The sequence below is a fragment of the Dictyostelium purpureum genome (genome assembly GCF_000190715.1).
Source record: "Dictyostelium purpureum unplaced genomic scaffold DICPUscaffold_218, whole genome shotgun sequence".
In the NCBI taxonomy this organism is placed as follows: Eukaryota; Evosea; class Eumycetozoa; order Dictyosteliales; family Dictyosteliaceae; genus Dictyostelium; species Dictyostelium purpureum.
Genome location: NW_003519554.1, coordinates 18524 through 41469, shown reverse-complemented (window position 1 = coordinate 41469; position 22946 = coordinate 18524). Strand labels below are relative to the sequence as shown.

Genomic DNA, 22946 nt, shown 5'->3' with positions numbered 1-22946 from the left:
TAAAACTAACTTTAGCCAAAAGAGAGCTATACAAAAAGCACTTTCACAATTGTGATTATGGGTATCATTTTGTATCTGTTTACCATCAGGCCACACCAAACAAAAAAATTTTTTTTTTTTTTTTATTTTAATTTATTTTTGTGTAATTATTATTATAATATATTAACAAGGATTTTAAAACATGATTAATCTAGATTATAATGAAAGGGTTTGTGAATATCTTGAGAGTGGCTTAGTGCAGACGTATGCGTATAAAAAATCTTTTTGGTTGTGTATTTTATAGAGTTAAATTAACAATACAAAAAATAATTATCTAAGAGTCTTTTTGAAAGCTATAAATATAAATAAAAAAATATGTATAACATAATTTTAAATTTAAAAATAAAATCAAAAAATTAAAAATAAAGAAAAAAAAAAAATTTTATTTATTTTTTTTAAAATAAAATTTAAAAAAAAATAAAATAAAAAAATTATTTGAACGAAATACCAAATATGAATGATATAAAAGATTATAAGGATAAATCATTTCTTGATAAGTTATCAAAAGAAGAATTAATAAACTATATACTTTCAAATAATAATGAAAATAAAAATAACCACCAAAATAAAAATAACGAAAATAAAAATAATAAAAATGATAGAATAAAAAAAAAAGATAAAAAGCCAAATGTAAATTTTGATAAATGCCATAGAAGATATGTTGCATTCAAGGTTTCATATGTTGGATGGCCATACCATGGTTTTGCAGCACAGGACTGCACTGATGAAACAATCGAGGGTCATCTTATTAAAGCATTAAAAAGAACAAGTTTAATTTCAGATATTAAAACCTCAAACTATGCAAAGTAAATATAGAATATTACCAGTAATAATTTATAACAAAAAGAATTTTTATTAATATATATATGTATCTATCTTAAATATAGATCAGGTAGAACTGATAAAGGTGTGTCAGCATTTGGTCAAGTTATTTCACTTTATGTTAGATCAAATTTAACTGAGGGTGAAGGTATCATTGCACCATTAGATCAATCAGGTGGTCCAATTTCAAATAGACCAAGTAAAAATAATAATAATAACAGCAACAGCAACAATCAAAAACAACAAAATAAAGCAAAAGAAGAATTCCCATATGTCAAAATGTTAAATGGTGTTTTACCACCTGAAATCAGAGTTTTGGGTTGGGCACCAATTCCATTCCATTTTAATTCAAGATTTAGCACACTTTTTAGAACCTATAAATACTTTTTCACATTAAATAATATGGATCTAAATGTAAGAAAACTAAACAAAATTCATAATCATAATAATATAATTATAATTTCATACTAACCATTTTATTATAGTTAATGAAAGAAGCAGGTAACCATTATTTAGGTGAACACGATTTTTCAAATTTTTGCAAGATGGATATTGAAAATGTTAAAAGTTTTAAAAGGGTTATATTGGAATTTTCAATTGAGCCAGTAAATAATCATAATGATCTATATGTAGCAACTATCAAGGGGTATGCATTCCTTTGGCATCAAATTCGTTGTATGATGGCGATGTTGTTTTTAATTGGTCAAAAGAAATTCCCTGTTTCAATTATACCAGAATTATTAGATACCTCAAATGGTATTACCAAACCTCCCTACGAAATGGCATCTGAAATACCTTTAGTTTTATTTGATTGCGGTTACGAGGATTTAGAATTCATAATTGATAATGGTAAGAAACATAAAGACAAAGTTTAGCTTCAAATAAAATACTAATGACCTTTTTTTTTTTAAAATAGATGCTCAAGAAAGAACATTAAGTGTTATGAATAATCTATATAATCAATTTTTAATTAAATCCCAAGTTATTAATTTAATGAAATCAAACTTAACTTTTATAAATAAACCTATTGAAGACAACACCAACTCAAATAACAACAATAATAAATTTAATGGTGAAAAAAGGAAATCTTTAACCGAAAGCGAACAATCAGAAAATAAAGGCGACAGTTTACCAACCGAAACTAGTGTAACCACCACAAATGTATCTATTGTCGAAAGACCAAAAAGACAAAAAAATTAAAATTAAAATAAAATCAATAATAAACAAACAATAACTTAACAGTTATAATATTATAACCATATATAAATAAATAATATTATAATAAAATAGTAATAATTTAAAACAAGGTTATATTTATTATTCTATTTATTAAAAAAAAAAAAAAAAAAAAAAAAACAATTTTTTACGAAGTTATATATATTTAAAATCTATATCTATCTAAAAAGATATTATAACACTTAAATAGCAAGATAAAAAAATTAAAAACAATTAAAATTATTTTTAAGTATATGTATACATCATATAGTTTAAAAAATAAAATAATTAAATTAGTTGGTTATTATATTTTTAATTTTAAAATATAGTTTCATTGTTATTTTTTTATTAGAACTATTTAAAGTGCACACAAATGTACACATATATTTTTATATAAATTTTTGTAAATCAAAATATAATTTAAAAATAAATATTATGTGGGTATTAATGAACAAGTAAAAATTAAATTTAAATTATGTGTTGTTTCTCTTTAATTCCTGACATACTAAAAATAATTTAATATTAGCATTTATTTCTTACTATATTTTATTAAAATAATTTTTATTTGGGAATAAAGTTATTATACAATCATAATTTAATAATTATTATTTTTATTTTTATGTTGTGTTTCAAACAAAAATAACCCCCCCACTAACACTTAATCTATCCACCCCTATACATTTTCGAAAAACAAATTAGATTAAATTACAAAATTTATCTATTTGGATTTTTATTTTTTAATTTAAATTATTATTATTTATTTAATGAAATTATTTAATTTTTTATTAAATAAATAAATATATATTTTTTTTATTATATTTTATAATAAAATAAAATAAAATATTTGATAAAAATAAATCATACTTATTATTAATATTCCTTTATTTTCTTTTTCTTTTCTATTCTTTTTAAAAACATTAACAATATTTATTTATACTTTTGTTGTTTTAATTATAAAAAATATAAATCATAATTTTTATATTGTTTAGTTGGTTTTTTATAAATCTAATAAAAATGAAATTAAATTTTATTTTATTAATAGTATTTTCAATCTTTATTATAAACATTTTTAAAATAAATGCTGGTAAACTATATTTTTTTTTTTTTTAAATAATTTTTTAAACTTTTATTAACATATATTTTTTTTTTAATTGAAAAGAGGTATTTAATGAATTTGAAATTCATGAACAATTAGAAGCGGATGAATGGAAGTCGCCCTATCAAAAGAGAGAAGAAGCTAGATTAGCGGCACAACAAGATGAAATGAGAAGACTTACAGGTTATGCAACAACCGGAAAATCCCCTACAAACGTAAATAGATGTACAGGTATAAGATGCCCAAGTGGATATACTTGTAATCATGAAGGTGTTTGTGTAAAGCCATGTGGAAGAGTATGGTGTATTGTTTCTACTGAGTGTGAAAAGGATCTATTTGGTATTAAATTCTGCAGGTAAATATAATAAATTATTAATCAATAAGAAAAACATATAATATTAATACATTTTTTTTAATTATCAATAAACAGACCACCAAGAGGAAAAAAAGATCCAAAATAAATATAATACATTATTTAAATTATTTATTTTATTTTTATTTTTATTAAAAAATTATATTATTAAATAATAAAAAGTAAAAGGAAAAAAAAAAAATATAGTTTTTTTAAAAATTTTTTATTTTTTTGTTTATTTTTTTTAATTATTTTTTCATCATTTATGTATTTTGGGAATATTGATGAATAATACAGGCATATCGAATTCATTTGCTAAAGGTGGTATTAATAAATGAAATATTTACAAGAAAAGAAAATCAAAAAGAGAAATTAACAGTTAGAGTTTTAGGTTTATTAAAAGAAATTAATATTGGATCACAACTTGGCATACTCGAATTTGAAGGATTTTCGATTGTTTTCTCTCTAAGCTCATTTATCTCAAATTTGCCATCAAAACTAAACTGCACTATCAAATTACTGGTGAACTATATAAAACAAATACAACACAAAAAGAATATATTCAAGAAAAGAAAATTGGTATCTGATGAAAATATTAACGAGGAATTTATGTTAAATGCACGAATTTATAGATTAGTGGAAGATATAGATATTAATTTATTTAAAGAATCCTTATCAGTAAAAAGAAAATTTGAATCCCAAATTAATAAAAATAAAATAATGTAAATAATTAAAATAAATAAATAAAAATGTAATATACAGTAATTTAAATAAACTAAAAAAAAAAAAAAAAAAACTAAATATTGCTTTATTATTTTTATTTATTTTTTATATCGTTAAAACGTCTTTTTCTTTTAAATTTTGAGAAACAAAGCCATTGCTATTATCACTTGATGTTGTTGGTTTCCTTTCGATTCTTAATTCAAAATCTTCAGAAAAGTCTTCACTTTGATAAGATTCTGCTGAAGCTTTATTTCTATCCTGTTCTATTAATTTTTCTAAATCGTCTTTTCTTTGGGACTTTGGACTAACTCTAGAAATATTATGATTGATGTTATTATTAATATTATTTACATTTAAATTTTTATTTATATTACTATTATCATTATTTTTATCATTATTAGTATTATCTATATTATTAGTTGTATTACCATTAGTTTTGTTATTATTTACAGAGGTAGTGGATGTTAAGAATGGTGAAACAATTTTGTTTGGTGCACTGCCATTATTTGGTGATTTATTTAAAGGTGGAACTGGTTGTGAAAAAATAGCTGCTGTTGATTTAAAAGATGGACTTGGTGGTGAGTTTGGTTTATTAATTGGTACTGATAATTTGTTTGTATTAGTACTATTATTGGTTGATATTGCTGCTGCTGGTTTATTTGTATTAGCTACTGCTGCTGGTTTGTTTATATTGGTTGCTGCTGGTTTGTTTATATTGGTGGCCGCTGGTTTATTTATGTTGGTGGCTGCTGGTTTGTTTATATTAGTTGCTGCTGGTTTATTCAAACTGATTGCTGCTGGTTTTGGGACTGCTGTTGATGTTGATACAATAGTTGGTGATGTTTTATTATTTGGTTTAGTTGCTGTTGCTGTTGAAACAGTAGTATTATTTGAACGTGGTGATATTGTGCTTGCAGTTGAGGTGGTTGTTACTGGAACTGATGTTGTTGATGTTGATGGTGATATCTTGTTACTGTTTGTCGATGCTGTAGAAACAACAGGACGTGGTGAGACAGTGGTGGGCTTATTTACACTAGCAGAGGTGGTTACACGTGGTGAAACTGGTTTAACTAAGACTGATGCTGTACTTGTACTATTTGATGGTGATAATGAATTTGTTGGTGATGGTGTTGATGATGGTGTTGATGATGATGATACCTTTGTTATTGAACGTGGTGATACAGAAGTTTGACTTGATGGGGATGTTAAAGATGGGGGAGATAGTGTTGTAGTTGGTTTTGGTGAAATTGTTTTTTCATTTGTATTAGGTGAAGTTTTTAATACTGGAATAGTTATATTCTTTGTTGATTTGACACCTTCTTTCTTTTCAGTTGGGCTACTTTCAATAACTGGTTTATTTTCAACACTTTCAATTGGTTTAGTAACTGGTTTAGATGGTTTAATTTCACCAATTGGTTCAGATGGTCTAACTTCAATAGCTGGTTCAGATGGTTTAATTTCAGTAACTGGTTTATTTTCTATAACTGGTTCTAATGGTTTGGTTTCCTCAATAACTGGCTTAATTTTTTCGGTTGCCTCCTTATCTTTTGGTTTAGTTTCTTCAACCGGTTTTATTTCATCTGATTTCTTCTCTTCCTCTGCAACTTGTTTAATATCGATAGCTGATTGGGTTTCAATGGCTGGTTTGGTTTCTTCAACTGGGTCAAAAATAAATGATTTTTTTTCTTCTTTTTCAACAACTGTACTAAGATCCTCCTCGACAACAATTGGTTTAATTTCATCAACTGCTTTTTTATCCTCTTCGACCACAATTGGTTTGGTCTCGATTGGTTTCTTTTCCTCAACAACTGTTATTTTCTCTTCAATAACTAATTTTTCTTCGACCCTATCTGATTTTTCTTCGATAACTTTAGTTTCAACCTCAACATTTGTTGTTTGAATCACTGGATTACTATTACTTTCATTTGATGTATTTGCATTATCTTTTTTGCTAACCAAAGCATATTCATCGTCGAGTTTTTGCATGTCTGAAAAATCGAAGGGAGTTTGTTGGTGGGCAATAGTAACACGTCTTGATGGTGGTTTAACGCTTAATCTTTTAACTCTATCTTTTGTGAGATGGGTCAATTCTTTTGGTTGTGATGGAGAGGCTAAATTATTTTCATCCTTTGGTTTTTCTGATGATCCACCAGATGAGCCGGTGGCACCACCATTAACTGAAGCTCCGCTACTACCACCACCTATTGGTAAGGGTGGTTGCCCTATTAACATTGATAATCTATTTGCAAATTCTGAATTTCCTTTTAATGGACTATTACCTCTATTTGGTTGGACTGCAATTGAGTTTCTGTATGATATTTTGTTTCCAGTTGGTGAGTCAGTTTTAATATTACTATTGTTATTTGTATTATTATGAAATGGTGATTGAATTTTGCCTGGAGTTGGTTTGTTACTTGATGGTGGTATATTTTTTGTTGGGGTTTCCTGTGAACTGGATAATTTTGCTGGTGGAGAAATCTTTTCTGTTGGAGACGATGAGGCCTTTTCTGGCGAAACTACGATTGATGGTTGGTTTGTAGGTGATAATTTTTCTGGTGATGATTTCTCTGGTGATGGTGGTTTTTTATTAGTTATTGTTATTGGTGCTGTTGGTGATTTTTCTTTATGCTTAAGATCATCTGTAATAGTAGTACTAGTAGTTGTGGTTGTTGGGGATGTTGATTTATTATTATCTGTATCATTTAATGGTGAAGTGCTACCTACAGCTTGAGGTTGTGATTTTGATTTATCTGAATCATTTGGTGTTGATAGTGGCTCCTTTTCTTTTTCCTTTTCTTTCTCTTTCTCTTTTTCTTTTTCCTTTTCTTTTTCTTTTAATTTATCCTCTTTAATTTTATCCTTTTCTTTCTCTTTTTCTTTTTTATGTTTTTCTTTTTCTTTTACTTTATCTTCCTTTGATTCATCTTTATTTTTTCTAAAAATAAAAAATTAAGAAATTAATAAAACCTTTTTAAATTTAAAAAAATAAAAATAAATGATTTAATACTTTGATAAACCTATTTTTTCAAATAAACTTTTCTTCTTTTTTTGTTTTTTTTCTAAATCTTGGGTTGGGTTGTTTGTATCCATAGCTTTATAATTAACTATATTGAGTTATTGATATTAATTTAAATATAATACAAATGGATGAATAAATAAATAAATAGAAATACTACAAATAATAATTATTATTATTTATAAATAAAATGGCAATGATAAATATTAAACAAATAAATTATGTGTAAAAAATAATATAGATACAATTAATTAATTAATTTGGTTTTATAATAAAATTTATTTTTTTAAAAATTTTAATTTTAAAAATAAAAAATTTTAAAAATAAAAAATTAATAATATATATAAATAGGTTTATGTATATTTTATATTTGTGTATTATTATTTATTATTTATGTATGGATGTACAACTACAACACAAATAAAAAACAAAATTAAACACACACTATGCTAATTTAAAAATAAATAAAAAAATAAAATTTTTTTTGAAAATTATATTTTTAAATTTGTTTAGAAAAAGTTTTTAACACACAATATATTTCCCACACAATATATTTTATAAATAAATAAATTTATAATAATAATTGTATTTAAAAAAACAAAATAAAAAAAAAAAAAAAAAATAAAAAAATAAAAAAAAAAAATTCAAATTTTTTATTTTCATTTTTCTTTTAAAAAAAAAAAAAATTATAATAAAAACACAAATGGAATGATTTTTATATTCAAATAATTAATAAAAAAACCAAATATAACAAATAATAGTAAATATGAATAATTTTTTTTATTTTTATTTTTATTTTTTTTTTAAAGGAAATAGTGTTTATCTCCAATTTTATCTTTTTATTTGAATTTTTTTAATTAACCCCAATGTCATTAATTTGACAAAATTTGCAACTTTCAACCCACAATTTACGCATATTATTAATATTTGTGGAGAATTGTGAGGTGGTTTCCAATTTCAATATATTGAAATATTGACCACCCTTAATATCGTGAAGATCTGGGTCAGATCCAATGGCTAAACGTGACACAGCTATGGATGCAGTATTAACATCTGTTAAAAATGGCTTTGCAATAGATAATGCGAAATGAGCATATCCTGGTAAATGTCTAAATAAAGTGGTGTCTGGAATAACACCTGGATGTAATGCTAAAACAACGATATTTGAATTTCTTGCTTTTAAAATTCTATTTAATTCATAAGTAAATAAAAGTGTACATAATTTTGAATTACCATAACTAACCATTGGTTTATAGTTTTCCTTGGATTCATTTAATTTGTTTAAATTTAAATTTGCTTTTTTGTAAGAGTGTGATGATAAATTTACAATTCTTCCAGTTTCTTTGTCAATTGAATCTAATAAAAGATTGGTCAATAAAAATACACCAAGATGATTAACACCAAATTGAGATTCGAATCCATCCTTTGTTAAGCTATATGGAGGACAATAGATACCTGCATTATTTATTAAACAATCTAATGTTACATTTAAATTTTTAAATTCATTTACAAATTTTTTGATACTCTAAAAAAAAAAAAAAAAAAACTTTAAAATTAGCATATATCGATAAAATTTTTTTTTTTTTTTAATTACTTACATCGAATGAACTTAAATCCAGTTCTAATGATAAGACTGAATCTGAAATATTTTTTAAATCATTTAAAACAAGCCCTGCTTTGTTCAAATCTCTATTTGCTAAAATTACAAAATAATGTGCTTTTGCCATAATAGATGCTATTGTTTTACCAATACCAGCACTAGATCCTGTTATAATGCAAACTTTTTGTTTTTTTAAATTATTTTCAACAGACATTATTTAATTATTATTATATTTATTCTTTATTCTTTATTTATTTTAAATGGTATAAAAAAAAAAAAAAAAAGAAATTTATTTATACTAAAACTAAAAGAAACATACAATATTTAGGTGTCAAATAAAAAATTCAAATTTATTATAAAATTGAAATCGTATTCTATTTTTATTCCCCAGGCAAACCAATTAATTAATAAAAATAAGATTTTTTTTCGAATTGGATATTTTTTAAATTTGAAAAAAAAAAAAAATAGAAAAAAAAAAGAAAAAAATTTTGGAATAGCGTCTGATGGAATTATGATGAAAGCAAACTCCTAAAAAATAAGAGATGATATTTTGAAAATAAAAATATTTTTATAGAAATCATTATATATTTTTCAGAAGAGTTTTTTAAAAACCATTCAGGTGGTAATTTATAATTTGACTATTTATAGTAAAAAATCAATAAGTATAGCCTGGGTAAAAATGAATAAAAAATTCATTGAAAAGAACTTATATAGAAATAAATCATCAAAAATAAAATTAATAAAAAAAATAATTTAATTTTTTAAAAAAAAAAAATTTTCGTTTTTTTTTTTTTTTTTTTTTTTTTTATTATTTTTTTTTTATTCACACATTATTGATAGTAAAATGATATCAATTAATCAATTAAATCAATTAAATAAATTAAATAAAATAATAATAATAAGAAATTATTCCATACTTTCAAAAAAAAATATTACAAATTCAGTTAGAAAAAATGAAGAGAATGATTATGTAAAAACCAAACCAAATACCCACATAAACCACTTTAACAATAATGCAATAACATCGCCACCAAAACCAAAAAAACAATTGTTTTCATCGATACAGTTTAAATTAGATGAAAATGATGAACCATACGAAGTCCCAGAGAATTCAAGAGTGATTACAACAGATGATATTTTAATTGACCCACGTAGTTCGCTAGAGTACCTTTTTAGAGCAGACGAAGATCAAGACCAAGATGGCGAAGCTGAAACAACCCCAATGAACATGGCAGAGGAATATATTTGTAGATTATTAATCGAGGAAACAAAAAAAGATGCCGCAGAAGACGAGTTCTTTTTTCAACAAATTACTGCATTACCAGAATGGAATGATTATAACGACCACATACTAAGAGAAGTAAAGAAATTAGAACTTGAAGAATTTTACAACCCATTACCAGAAAACAAACGTTTAACAAATTATTACGAGAAAGAAAGAATTAAAAGAGTTAATGAAATCAGAAAAATTCACTTAATTCCAGTCAGAGAAGCAATTAATAGAAGATATAAAGAACTTGAAAAAGAGTTGGATTTAGTTATAGAGAAAAAGATTTTAGTAACAATGAAAAATACAAAATTAACAAGGGAACAATTAAAAGAACACAAAGATTTCAAATACTTGTTTGACGAAAACTATGATCCAAAACATGAAATATTCACCGATAAAGACGATTTAGATATAATTTTAGAGGAAATCAATGGACCATTGGATTCAGTACCTTCAGTTATAAAGTCTATAGTCCAAGCCTCCAAAGAAAATTTTGAAAAGGATATGAAATTTAGAAACCAAAGATTATTATTGGAAGCCTCACAAAACAATGATAACTTTAATGATTATGAAGCAGAAGAGCTATTAATTAAAAATAAACCACAACAACAGGCACAACAACATCAACAAAAATATCAAATTAATGACACTAAAATCGAAACAACAACACCACCACAACAAGAAAAACCAAAATTATCATTCAGTGATATTATCAATGATAAATCAATAAAATCAAATAACAAAAATAATTATTTAAACAACGAAGAAGTGTTTGATTTAAAATCAATTTTAAACAGCATGGGTAAAAAAGTTTAAAATGTATAATAAAAATAAATAAAATAAAATAAATATTTTTTATTAATTCTTTTTATAAATGCTTTTTTTTTTTTTAAAAAGATATAATAAACACTATTCCCTATTTTTTTTATACTTATTCTTTTTTTAAAATAAACTCTAAATTGGTTCTTGTATTTGCATTTAATAAAATAAATTTGGTGACTGGGATATAGCCATTGGCACTTGCAGTAATATTATAAAAGCCATCATCTAATAATCTTGTATAATAACCATTGGCAGGATCTGTAGTAATGGTACGTTCATTTCTTGCAACCTTGATTTCAGCCAATAGATTTTCATTCTTTTCATTGGTGACTCTTCCATAGACGCCCAATCTTAATGGTAGCCCTATAAATTTCAAAAGTGACTTTCTATTATCATCCCAATATTTATTAAGTTGGTTTGAATCTGGTATTTTATCATAAGAAAGCTCCAAAGTTATTTCCATATTGTTTGTAAAATCATAGTTCCACTATTTTAAAAAAAAAAAAATTAATATTTTAAAATTAATATTGATTAAAATAAAAAACCTACGTCTTGCATTCCACCTCTTAGGGTATACCATTTGGCGCCATTAACTATTCCACCTAAAAATTCTGATGATTTAGACATTTCACGATGATTTAGTGAATAGGTCAAAGCCATCTTTCTAAAAACAACGTCGTCCGGTGATGGAAATTGAATACCAAAACCATAGCCATTTGGAGAGTCTCTTGTTGAATCATATGGATAATTTGCAACCAGTGAACCACCATGTAAATTAGCGCTCATAATGAAGTTTTTCTTTTTACACCATTCTATGATTGCACGCACCTCTGGTTGGACTACTTTATAAAGCTCTGATGAAAAGCCAACGAATTTATCCGGGAAATTTCTGTTCAAGTCAAAGTTATTTGCATTTTCTCTTTGACCCAATTCATAACCATCTGGATTCATTGAAGGTACAATTGATAGTTCGATATTTTCTAGTATTTCCATAGCTTCTACATTCTTTTGGTAGTATTTTAAACATAAATAGTCTATTAAATATACCAACATTTGTCTACCAACCACCTCATCACCATGCATATTTCCCACTAGTTTAACCGAAGGTTTGAACTTTTGATCCTTGACACCAATGTCGATAGCCCATAAATCTCTATTATGTATTGATTTCCCTATTGAGTATAGCTTGGTAATATTTGGATATCTATTTGCTATTTTCAATAAAAATTGATGTAATTCATTATAATTTAAATAGTGATTATAATTTAAAAGATTTGATTCTGATAACTTTGTGTTGAGTAAGCCATCAATGTCAATTGTAAATTTGTTTCTGTTTTGGATAAAAAAGTTATCACTACCGATTGCAGGGGACGATGATTTGATTAGGTCTACATTTTTGGGTAAAATCTTTTTAATTCCAAAATTATATTGATCTTTTTTTTCATTTATCAAAGAGTACTGGGCATCGTTTAAATAAACATTGAACTCCTCCACATCTTCAAATTGAATTTGGTGGTCATAGTCATCGATTTGAATCTGATCTTGAAACAATTGCAATAGGTCATTGGTAATTTCTTGTTTTAAAAAAATTCTATATAAATTTAATTTTTTAAGTTTTATGCAATCTTTGTTACTATTATATTCTGCACAATTATTATTACTATTTATATCGTTATTGTTATTGTTACCATCTAGTGCGACAATAACATTAATAAATATTATAAGAAATAATATTATTAACCCATTATTTTTAAATTTAAAAATCATTTTTTTTTAGGGAAAAAAAAATAAATTTTAAAAAAATAATATAAAACAATAATTAATTAATATTGGATTAAATTAATTATAATTATAAAATTCTTTATTTGTTTATTTGTTTACTTTATTTATTATTATTTGTCTTATTTATAAATTTTAAAAATAAAATTTTTTATTATTTTTATTTTATTTTTATTATAATTACTATTTTTAACTATATATATTTTAACAATAATAAAACATTACTATTATATTGTTATTGTTTATGGTTCTTTTATTTATTTAATGAAATATCCTTATTTAAATATTTATTTATATTATCTATTTTTTTATTTTTTTTTATCCTGATTTAATTTAAAATTTTTAAATTAAATTTATAAATTAAATAATTTAAATAATATATTAAATTATATATTAAATTATTATAAAACTGCCGTTATTTATTTAAACAATAAATTAATAAATTAAAAAAATACTTACTAAAATGATTTATTTATATATATTATCGAAATATGATTATTTTAAAATTTTCCCTTTTTTTTTTTTTCTTTTTTTTTTGTTTTTTAATTTTATTTTTTTTTATTTTTTTTTTATTTTTTTTAATTTTTTACAAATTTAATTTTCATATTTATTTTTTTATTTTTTTTTTTTTAAGCTACTTGTGAGAATCATCGTTTTAAATCTTTTAGATATTAATTGTATATAGTTATAAATATATAAATATATCACCACACGCACACTCAAATAACCACACACCACACAATATACATTTTTAGTGATAAAAGTTTTAAAATTATTGTATAACCCATATAATCGCATCACTACAAAAACTATTATAAAAATATCCCCCATATACTATATAGTAACACACGATACAACAACACAACAAAACACATAATACACACCAAAAAAACACAAACACCAATATAAATATATGTATAATTATTATTCTTAATTTAAAAAGAACAATAATTTAAATCTATTAAGAGGAAAAAAGAACAATAACAACAATAAAATAAATAACAACTTTAAAGTTTTATTATTCAGCTCAATAAACATTACCAAAAATTTATCAGTATTAGTATCACATAACTAAATTATTAGTACTACTACCCAATTTGTGTTTTGTTTACTATTTTTATTTTTAAATAACTTTTATAACCACTACTATTACCCCCAACAAAACCCAATTTAAAAAATGTCATCATCAACATCACCAAGAACAAATGAAAGTAGAAGACCACCTCCAACAATGTGCGATAATGTTAGAGCTGCATCTTTGAAATGTTCTGAACAATTTTCAAAATTCGAGTGCAAAGTATTTTTTGAAGCTGCAACTAAATGCAGATCTACAAAAGTAAAATAATTAATTATTAAGAAAGCTATAATATTTTTATAATAATAATAATAATAATAGTAAAAATAGTCAATAATATATTTCATTTAAAATTTCTTTATATTAATTAAATTTTCTTTTAAATTATTAATTGTATGACTTTCACTAAATAATCAATATTTTCCTTCTATTATCATCAATTTTTCCAAATTTAAAAAAAAAAAAAAAAAAAAAAAAAAAAAAAAAAAGATCAAATTGGAAGACGAAGAAAAAGAAATTAAAAAATATTTAAAGGGGGATTTAACAGATTTGCAAAGAAGCTCATTAGAAAATAGGCTTGAAGAAATTAATAAAACCAAATCAACACAATTTCCTGTACCAATTTAATTATAGAAAACTAAAATTAATAAAAAACAAAACTTAAAACAAAATTAATTTAATTTAAAAAATAATTTTATTTTTTTTTTTTTTTTTTTTTTATATTTTTTTTTTATTTTTTTTTTTATTTAATAATATATAATATACATAAAAAATTACAACAAAAATCTAATTTCTTTTGAATTTTATAATTTCAATTATTTCTGGATACATGAGAATTATTCTTGATTTCAAGGAAAAATGAAAAATATCAAAAAAAAATATTTTTATATTTTTATTTAAATTGTATTTTTAAATTTTTTTTTTTTTTTTTCAGTTTAAAAAAATTATTTTCAGTTTTATTCCCATTATTTTTTTTTTTTTTTTTCTATACCCAAATATCATTTATATTTGGTTTTATATTTGTATTATATATAATGTCAAAAGTTATTGTTCCTCTAAGTCTAAAACAATTGGAAGATGACAAAAGTCAATTAATTCAATTGTTTATTGATAATGAAAATAGTATTCAAGTTTTATTAGACTGTGCAAAAAAATTCATAGGTATTTATTAAAATATAGTATTATTTTAAAATTTTATTTCCATAAAAATATTAATATTTCTTCTTTTTTTTTTTAAAATTTAAAAAATTTTCATTCTTTAGAAACAAACTGTGAATCATTATTAACAATTAAGATTTGTCAAAAACTTCATCATCTCTATGACCAAAAAGAAAAAGATAATTTAGAAATTAAAACTATTGTTGACAAAGAAAATATTTGGAGAAGTTCTATTAAAAGTTCTGAACTCAAAGGTAAATAAATAATTATTATAATGATAAAAATTAATGGTATCTTACTAACATTGTAAACTTTAGATAAAACAGAAGAGATAGAGAAATATGATTTAAATATGAAATTCTATGGCATGTTACCAGAAAGTATCAAGCCAAACAATGAACAATTTTTATTAAACATTTCTCAAGTTTCAATGATTATGGTTAAAGCCGCTCATTTCATCTATACCGACTCAACTGCAAGATTAAGAACCAACATTAAAGATAAAATGGAGATTGATGAAGAAAGTGTCAATAACACCAAAATAGAGAAAGCTACTGAATTATTTAATCAATTTAATGAAATTTTAGACAGTTCAATCAAAGACTTGCCAGCCAATCTTTCAATTGATATTATCAAGTACCTTAAAGAAAAAAATTTGCCAATGATCTGTGTTAGATTGTGTCATACTTTGGCTAAGAAAATTCAATCCAATAGAATAGAGTGTCAAATAGATGAAACACCTAAATCATTTGATTTAGATCAAATCTTATATCAAATTATCGAGTATTGTGTTAACTCAATTTTTGATACCATCTCCAAAATTGAAAAGAAAGTAAAAGAAAATGGCCATCTTGTAACCAACCAAGAGCTCGAAGATCTTGCTATATTAAAGAAAGGTGAAATTCTAAAAGAATTTATTGAATTTCTTATTCCAGAATACCTAAAAGATCCATATTCAATCGTCAAATTAGGCCAAAAACTACTTGGCTACGAACAATACAACCACGTTGTTTTATTAACTGAATTGGGTAGAATTAGATTAGAAAACTTAAAAAAAGAACAACAAGAAAGACTCGACCTTTTCAGCCAAATCCAGAAATACAAAGATGATATTGAATCTATTAAAAAAGTCAAAGGTGACACTACCTTACCAGAATCAAAACTCGATTCTCTAAATGAGCAGAAAAAAAAATATACCGTCCTACCATCATACGCCCTTATTGACAAAAGAGAATTAAGCAAACTTAATTTAGAGATCTCAACTCTTAGAATTAAATCAATTTTAGAAATGAAACGTGCATCCAAATATACATTGAATATTCAAAGCCATCTCGATGAAACTTTAGCAATTCTTTTGGATCCACAACATATCTACGAATTAGCTCTTCTATTAAAGAATACTGAGGTCGATACTGCTCTTGTTTATGGCCATAGATGTCAACTCTTCATTACCGATTTAGAGGCACTCAGAGAAAAAACTTTACCACTTCAAACTCAATTAGATTCTTTACTCGCTGAAGAATCCAATCTTCGTAAAAATGGCCATGCCTTAAGTGAAGATCTTACAACTTTAATTGCAAAATTAAAAGCTGATATCTCTTCTCTTCCAGCCTTCCCATTCTTCAGTACCCTTTCAAATCGTCACGAATATGACCGTTTAAATCTTCAAGTCGCTCAGCTTATGATCTCCTGTATCTTAACCAAGAAATCCTTAGTAGATTCAAAAGACCAAGCCCAAAAAGATTTATTAAATGCCAAAGTTAATGAATTGGTTAATGTTTGCTTAGAAAAATTCAAGGATCCAAAATATCTTTTAGAATTACAAGTCTACTTGAAAAATGAAAAAGAAGATAAGATCCTTATTCAAATTGCCAATCATGTTCTTAATGAAAGTGTTAAAATTGAAAATCTTCGTTTATCCACAAATAAATTAGTGGCCGAAATCAACAATGCCAAAGATGACGCTGAAAAGAGTAAATTACAACAAAGATTAAATGCTTTGCCCGCCCTCCCATACTTTTCAAGCAATATCGATTTTCAATACGATAAAACCATCTATGATTCTGTTGACACATTATTACACTCATTATTAGACCACTATTCATTTGTCGAAGAAAAAAATAGAAAGGGAAAACTCTTCAGCATCAAAAATATTGAAGAAGAAGGTATTCAAAAAGAAAAAGATGAAATTAATAATTTAATCAATCAATCAGTATCCCATTGTTTACCATTCATTAAATCACCAGTCTCTGTTCATCAATTAGCTACAAGTGTCTCACGTAAAAGAGATTCATTATTCTTAGATATTCAAAAATATCTACATCCAATTCTTGTTGAAAAACATAAAGAATCAATTCAATATAAAAAAATGGAAATTACAGTTTCAGTATTAAATCAAGAGTTAACAGAATTAACCAAATTCAAAAAAGAAATGCCAGCTTTGGATATTCAAATCTTAGAAAATACAAAATCATCCCTTGGAAACATTTCAATTCCATATATTTCAGAGTATTTGGACTCCCATTCATTACACTCAAAGCTTATTATTGAAGGTATTAAATTGTTTTATGACAGTTTGAAAGAATTATTTTCACCACAAAACCCAATTCCAAAGAATGAAACTGCAAATTTAATTAAACTTAATCAAACCCACATCGACACCGAGTTTGAATTATTCGCCCAATATATCGAAAATCCAGATACATTCACCTCAATCATCAACTTATTAAAAGAAAGAAAAGAATATAAACTTATTACTGATATTGGTAAATTGGCATTTGACAAATTAAAAATCTTTAGAGAATACCAAAAAGTTCAAAAAACATTACAAGACAAACAAACTACTTTAGATGAAGAACGTGAACAATTAAATAAACAACGTCGTCGTTTATCTGCTGAAAAGAATGAAGCTCTTAGAAATTCTACCATTGAACAAAAAGTTAAATTATTAGATCCACCATTCTACACCAAAAATGTTGACGACCTATCCCTATATGTTGGTAATCTTTTAGTCGAGTGTAATAGTAAAGAAAAACTTGAATTCGAAACCAAAGCCTCATCTAAAGAAATGGAGAACCAATTCCAATACATCCAAACCGAAAGAAAGCGTATTAACGACTTAGTCCAATCAAACATCTCTTTAATTTTAAGCTGTATCGTATCATTAGAAAAATTAATCTCATTTGCCAATGACCTTTTCAATAAGAAAGAATACAACTTAGTATTAAAAGTCGGTGCATCAATCGAAGATATATTAGATAACAAAAAAATTGTTATCGAAGAAAAAGAAGCTTTACTTAAAGAATCAAAAGAACTTCAATCTCAATTCCTTCAATCAAAGAGTACTAAAGAACGTGATGCCATCCAAGTTTTAATCGATAAAAATCAAAAGAAAGCTGATGAAGTCATTCCAACCCATACCTATGAAGAAATTAAAGAATTAACCTTAAAGATCACTTCAATTATGATAGAATCAGCAAACTTTGAAGATCTTGGTGAAATTTTACGTCAACAATATATTATTGCTTTTCGTATTGATACCTCACCAGAAAAATGGGATATCATTAGAAATCTTTCCAGCGAAGAAGAGTGGAACCAAACTAAGAATGAATTGGTCGAATATGTTATGAAAAAAGAAGAAAACATCAATAGCAAGATTGAACTATTAATGAAAGATGGCTTATTTACTCAATGTATCAAGATTTTCCCACACCCAAGTACCGAAGAAGCTGAATTGGATATTCAATTAAATCTTTTAATTAGTCTTTACGAAGCTGTAGACCAATACCAATTTAGTTTATTAAATGAAGTAATTCCAATCGTTCAAAGATACTGTAAACGTTGCTATCAAGAATGGAAACCAGAAAAACTAGACCCATTATATGACTGTGTTCAAAAACGTTTCCCAAGTGAAATTCGTGATATCTTTGAAGTTGCCACCGATATGTTATTAGTTAATATTTTACAAAGTCAATACCCAATATTCCTCGGAATGTTAAAATCATTCAAGAAAAGAATGGTTAATACCTTAGGTTTAGACTCCCTCTGGAATTCATATTTAGATAATTTCAAGAAAACTCATAAATCAAAGAAGAGATTAATTCAAATGATTTCATTTATTGGCGATAGTGTATGGAATATTGAAGCTCCAAACAATGGCACAAAAGCACCAGGTAAACGTTCAACACCAGCCTCTGCCTCAACTTCACAAAACAATTTAAAGAGAATTAAAGTAAACTTGGCTCAACAAAAGAAAGATGAAACTGTAGATGAAGAATTTTATGAAGATACTGACGAAGAAACTAACTAAAAATTAATTTAAATAAAATTGTATACATATTTTCTCCTAAGTTTTCACAAATATTTGCTAATAACCTTAATTTTCATCCCAAACGTTCATATATAAAATAATAAATTATTATTTAATTTTTAATTTTTTTTAAACATTGTTTAATTTTAATTTTGATTTTAATTTTTTTTTTTTTTAAAAAAATTTCAAGTTTTTTTTTTGCATATAAAATGAAACTGGCAATTGCCAAATGCAAAAATTTTACATATAAAATGAAAGCTGGCTATGGCCAAATGTAAAAATTTAAATTATTATTTTTTTAATTTTTTTTTTAAACATTGTTTTAATTTTAATTTAAATTTTATTTTTATTTTTATTTTAATTTAATTTAATTTAATTTTTTTACCAAACGAAAAAATTTAATGAGGGAAGTTTTTTTTTTTTTACATATAAAAATTAGTATGAGAAATGGTAATTTCTTAAGTCTTTTGGATATTAATTTATATGGGAAATGAAAATAATTGGTAGTCTTTTACTATTAAAAACTTCCATCACCCATATTAATTTTATAAAGTCTTTTACCTTTATAAAATTAACATAAGAAAAGAAAATATTCTGAAGTCTTTTACATAAAAAATTAATATGAGAATTGAAATTAATTTTATATGGGAAATCAAAATTAAAGTTTTTTAAATAAAAATTTTTACATATAAAATTAATAAAAGAAATTTTTCTGTACTAAGATATTTAAAACAAATGCCATTAATATCAAACAACTCGATATTGTTGATGGTTAGCTCTTCAAAAATGTTGGTTTTTATTGGGATGCATAATTGGAATTAAATTTGGTGGTAAATAATGTAGGAGATAAATAAGTGTATTTTTTGGTGATCTTTAAGGTGTGAAGTTTTTTTTTAAAGACTCACAAAAAAAACTCTGAGCCAAAAGAATTATTAAATTTTAAAAATTTAGTCAGAGGGGGGCCTAAGCCCTGGATCAATTGATTTCAAAGCCTACTACTTAAAGCGAGCTCAAAAGACGATCAGATAATGTGCAACCTATCATCATACTAAATTTTATCGCTGTGGCCAAAATGATGAATTTTTAAGGAGGGCAAAAAAAAAAACGAAAAAAATTATGGGAAAAAAAAAATTAAAATTTTTTTTTAAAAATAAAAAAAAGTTAATTATTTTTTTTTTTTTTTTTATTAATGTTTTTATTTAATTCTTTATTTTTAATTTATTTATTTATTTTTATTTTTTTTGCCCAAAATTTTGCTTAATAATGGTGCTTATATTTCTTTCAACTTTTTATTGATTTAAACTCATAAATTAAATTTATAAAAAATAAAAAAAATTAATTATAATAACTATCTTCAACATTTATTTATTTAGCCAAAATGAACTTTTGACAATGACACATAGACAAAGAACGAGCGAATCTTGTATTAATTTATAGTTTTTTTATTTTTTTTTTAAAAAAATTACTTATTTTTAATTGAAACTTAAATATTATAATAATAAAAAAAAAAATTAAATATTTTAGATTATAATATTACGCAATGGATATTTTTTTTCACTTTCCTAGTTTTGTGAAAAAAAAAAAAAAAAACCTGTAGAAAATTTATCATGATTTTATATGATGATCAAAATATTTATTATAATAAATGTTCTTTTTGAATAAATTTTTTTTTTTTCTTTAAATTTATATTATTAATAATTTAAATGGCCCCAGTTTTTATAAAATTTAAAGAAAAAAATGATAATAATATAAAAAATAAAAAAATAAAAAAAAAAAATAAAAAAAAAATAAAAATTTATAAAAAATTTTTTTTTAAAAAATTAAAATAAAGAAAAAAAACGAACGAAAAAAAAAACAATTAAATTAATTATCACAAACACACACATTAACAATAATAATAATAATAATAATAATAAATCAATGATTATTTATCTTTATATTTAATTTTTTTTATAAAAAAAAACCTACATAAATAAAATTAAATTAAAAAAAAAAAAAAAAAAAAAAAAGGGTAATTATAATTTGTTTTTTTCTCAGTTTCTAAAAAAAAAAAAAAAAAAAAGTTATACAACTATATACAATCCAAATATATTTGAAGATCTAATAAAATAATAGAAAATAAAGTTTTTTTTTTTTTTTTTAATTTTTTATTTTTTTATTTTTATTTTTACAGTAGTGATTGTTGATCAACACACTTTTTTTTTTTTTTTTAACACCTTATAAATATTGTTTTTGTTGTTTTATTCACACAGAGGTTGTAAATTTACTTTTTTTTATAAAAAAAATTTGCGAATTTTATACCCCTGCAATTTAATATAAATACACTCCAGCAGCTAAAATTTGTGTATGTCGTATGTTAATAAATTAAATGGATAAAGAATCAAAGATAATAATTATATAAAAATATATAACTTAAATCAAATGAAAAAATACCTCTATTTCTTAAATATATATACATAAAGATAAAAGGGACTTTTGTGTAAATGGTAATAATAATTAATAGTCATAAAAAGAGATAATAAACAACTAAAATTAAATTTTAGTATTTAAATACCCAAAAAAATAACACACACAACACACACAAATTTTGAAAGCCACCAAAATTTTTTTTTTTTTTTTTTTGATTTTTTTCAATATAAATAATTTATTAAAATTATTTTATTTTTATTTTTTTTTAAATTATATTTTTTTTTAAAACGAATATATTTTTTTTTTTTTAATTTAAAATTATTTGTTTTTTTCCTATTTTTTTTTTTTAATTTATATGCAACAACACAATTTTTTCATTTTAATATATATATAATTTCTATATTCTATATATAAATTTTATTTTTATTTTTCCTCTTTTTTTATTTTTCCTTCTTTTTATTGTTTTTTTTTTTTTTTTTTTTTTTTAAATGTTTTTTTTAATATTAAAAAAAAATATAGGAAATTATATGATCTTTTAGTACCAACACCTTTTTTTTTTTTTTTTTTATTTATTTATTTATTTCAGGTAGTAGTCTATCTGGATATTAATTATTATAGGGCATAGAATTTTTCTTTAAAACATTATTTTAAACAACAACTATAACACAAGAGAAATAATTTTAAAAAAATTTATTTTTTTCAAAAAAACAAATAAACTTGAAATCATTCAAAGTTTTATTTTTCTTTTTTTTTTATTCAACACAATATCTTTTAATATAAAATATTCGTTCGTTAAAAAGAAAAAGACACAGTATAGCAAATAATAGATATTAGACAAAAAAATAAAGCATAATAGTACCCCAAAAAAAAGAAAATAGTTAATTAAATAATAATAACTGTATATATAACAATAACAATAATAGAAATAATAATAATTTTAAATATTATTTAATTTTTTTTTTTTTCCAAAGCTATAAAAAAAAAAAATCTTTAGTTGTAGTTAAAAATAATCCTATAGTATTATATTCAATAGTATCTGCTCAAATAATATATTATTTCAACAAAATAATTTATTATAATAATTTTTTTAAAAACAAATACTTTTTTTCAAATTTTTTCTTTTTTTTTTTTTTTTTTTACAAAAATAATAGTTTCAAATCACCTGCATATTAAAAAAAATCGTCAAAAGTAAACAATTAGTAAATATTTTAAATAGAGAGTAGTAATAACAATAACAATAAGAATAATAATAGTAATAAAA

At 23.4% G+C, this 22946-nt stretch overlaps 9 protein-coding genes across 9 annotated transcripts; 6 read left to right on the top strand and 3 right to left on the bottom strand.

Moving 5' to 3' along the window:
• Positions 1-492: 492 nt before the first annotated feature.
• DICPUDRAFT_154861 (uncharacterized protein) lies at positions 493-2061 on the top strand (the record flags this gene model as incomplete). Its single annotated transcript, XM_003290316.1, has 4 exons — positions 493-845; positions 927-1275; positions 1347-1710; positions 1778-2061. 4 exons carry the CDS (start codon positions 493-495, stop codon positions 2059-2061), a joined length of 1350 nt encoding a protein of 449 aa, XP_003290364.1.
• A 1179-nt stretch (positions 2062-3240) lies between these two features.
• DICPUDRAFT_37248 (uncharacterized protein) lies at positions 3241-3531 on the top strand (the record flags this gene model as incomplete). Its single annotated transcript, XM_003290315.1, has 1 exon — positions 3241-3531. A coding segment is annotated over one exon (291 nt), but the record flags the coding sequence as incomplete, so codon positions are not given.
• A 311-nt stretch (positions 3532-3842) lies between these two features.
• On the top strand, positions 3843-4250 carry DICPUDRAFT_37241 (uncharacterized protein; the record flags this gene model as incomplete). Its single annotated transcript, XM_003290314.1, has 1 exon — positions 3843-4250. A coding segment is annotated over one exon (408 nt), but the record flags the coding sequence as incomplete, so codon positions are not given.
• Positions 4251-4352: 102 nt separating this feature from the next.
• DICPUDRAFT_81092 (uncharacterized protein) lies at positions 4353-7337 on the bottom strand (the record flags this gene model as incomplete). The annotated part of the gene is made up of 2 exons (XM_003290303.1): positions 4353-7182; positions 7255-7337. The coding sequence occupies 2 exons, from the start codon at positions 7335-7337 to the stop codon at positions 4353-4355; spliced, it is 2913 nt and encodes a 970-aa protein (XP_003290351.1).
• Positions 7338-8068: 731 nt separating this feature from the next.
• Positions 8069-9077, bottom strand: DICPUDRAFT_56653 (uncharacterized protein; the record flags this gene model as incomplete). Its single annotated transcript, XM_003290302.1, has 2 exons — positions 8069-8788; positions 8862-9077. 2 exons carry the CDS (start codon positions 9075-9077, stop codon positions 8117-8119), a joined length of 888 nt encoding a protein of 295 aa, XP_003290350.1. The 3' UTR covers positions 8069-8116.
• A 630-nt stretch (positions 9078-9707) lies between these two features.
• On the top strand, positions 9708-10949 carry DICPUDRAFT_81090 (uncharacterized protein; the record flags this gene model as incomplete). The annotated part of the gene is made up of 1 exon (XM_003290313.1): positions 9708-10949. The coding sequence occupies one exon, from the start codon at positions 9708-9710 to the stop codon at positions 10947-10949; it is 1242 nt and encodes a 413-aa protein (XP_003290361.1).
• A 115-nt stretch (positions 10950-11064) lies between these two features.
• On the bottom strand, positions 11065-12209 carry DICPUDRAFT_37244 (uncharacterized protein; the record flags this gene model as incomplete). The annotated part of the gene is made up of 2 exons (XM_003290301.1): positions 11065-11442; positions 11505-12209. Coding segments are annotated over 2 exons (1083 nt in total), but the record flags the coding sequence as incomplete, so codon positions are not given.
• Positions 12210-13911: 1702 nt separating this feature from the next.
• On the top strand, positions 13912-14436 carry DICPUDRAFT_154856 (uncharacterized protein; the record flags this gene model as incomplete). Its single annotated transcript, XM_003290312.1, has 2 exons — positions 13912-14070; positions 14299-14436. 2 exons carry the CDS (start codon positions 13912-13914, stop codon positions 14434-14436), a joined length of 297 nt encoding a protein of 98 aa, XP_003290360.1.
• A 407-nt stretch (positions 14437-14843) lies between these two features.
• Positions 14844-19276, top strand: DICPUDRAFT_37243 (uncharacterized protein; the record flags this gene model as incomplete). The annotated part of the gene is made up of 3 exons (XM_003290311.1): positions 14844-14970; positions 15072-15221; positions 15285-19276. The coding sequence occupies 3 exons, from the start codon at positions 14844-14846 to the stop codon at positions 19274-19276; spliced, it is 4269 nt and encodes a 1422-aa protein (XP_003290359.1).
• Between the last annotated feature and the right edge of the window lie 3670 nt (positions 19277-22946).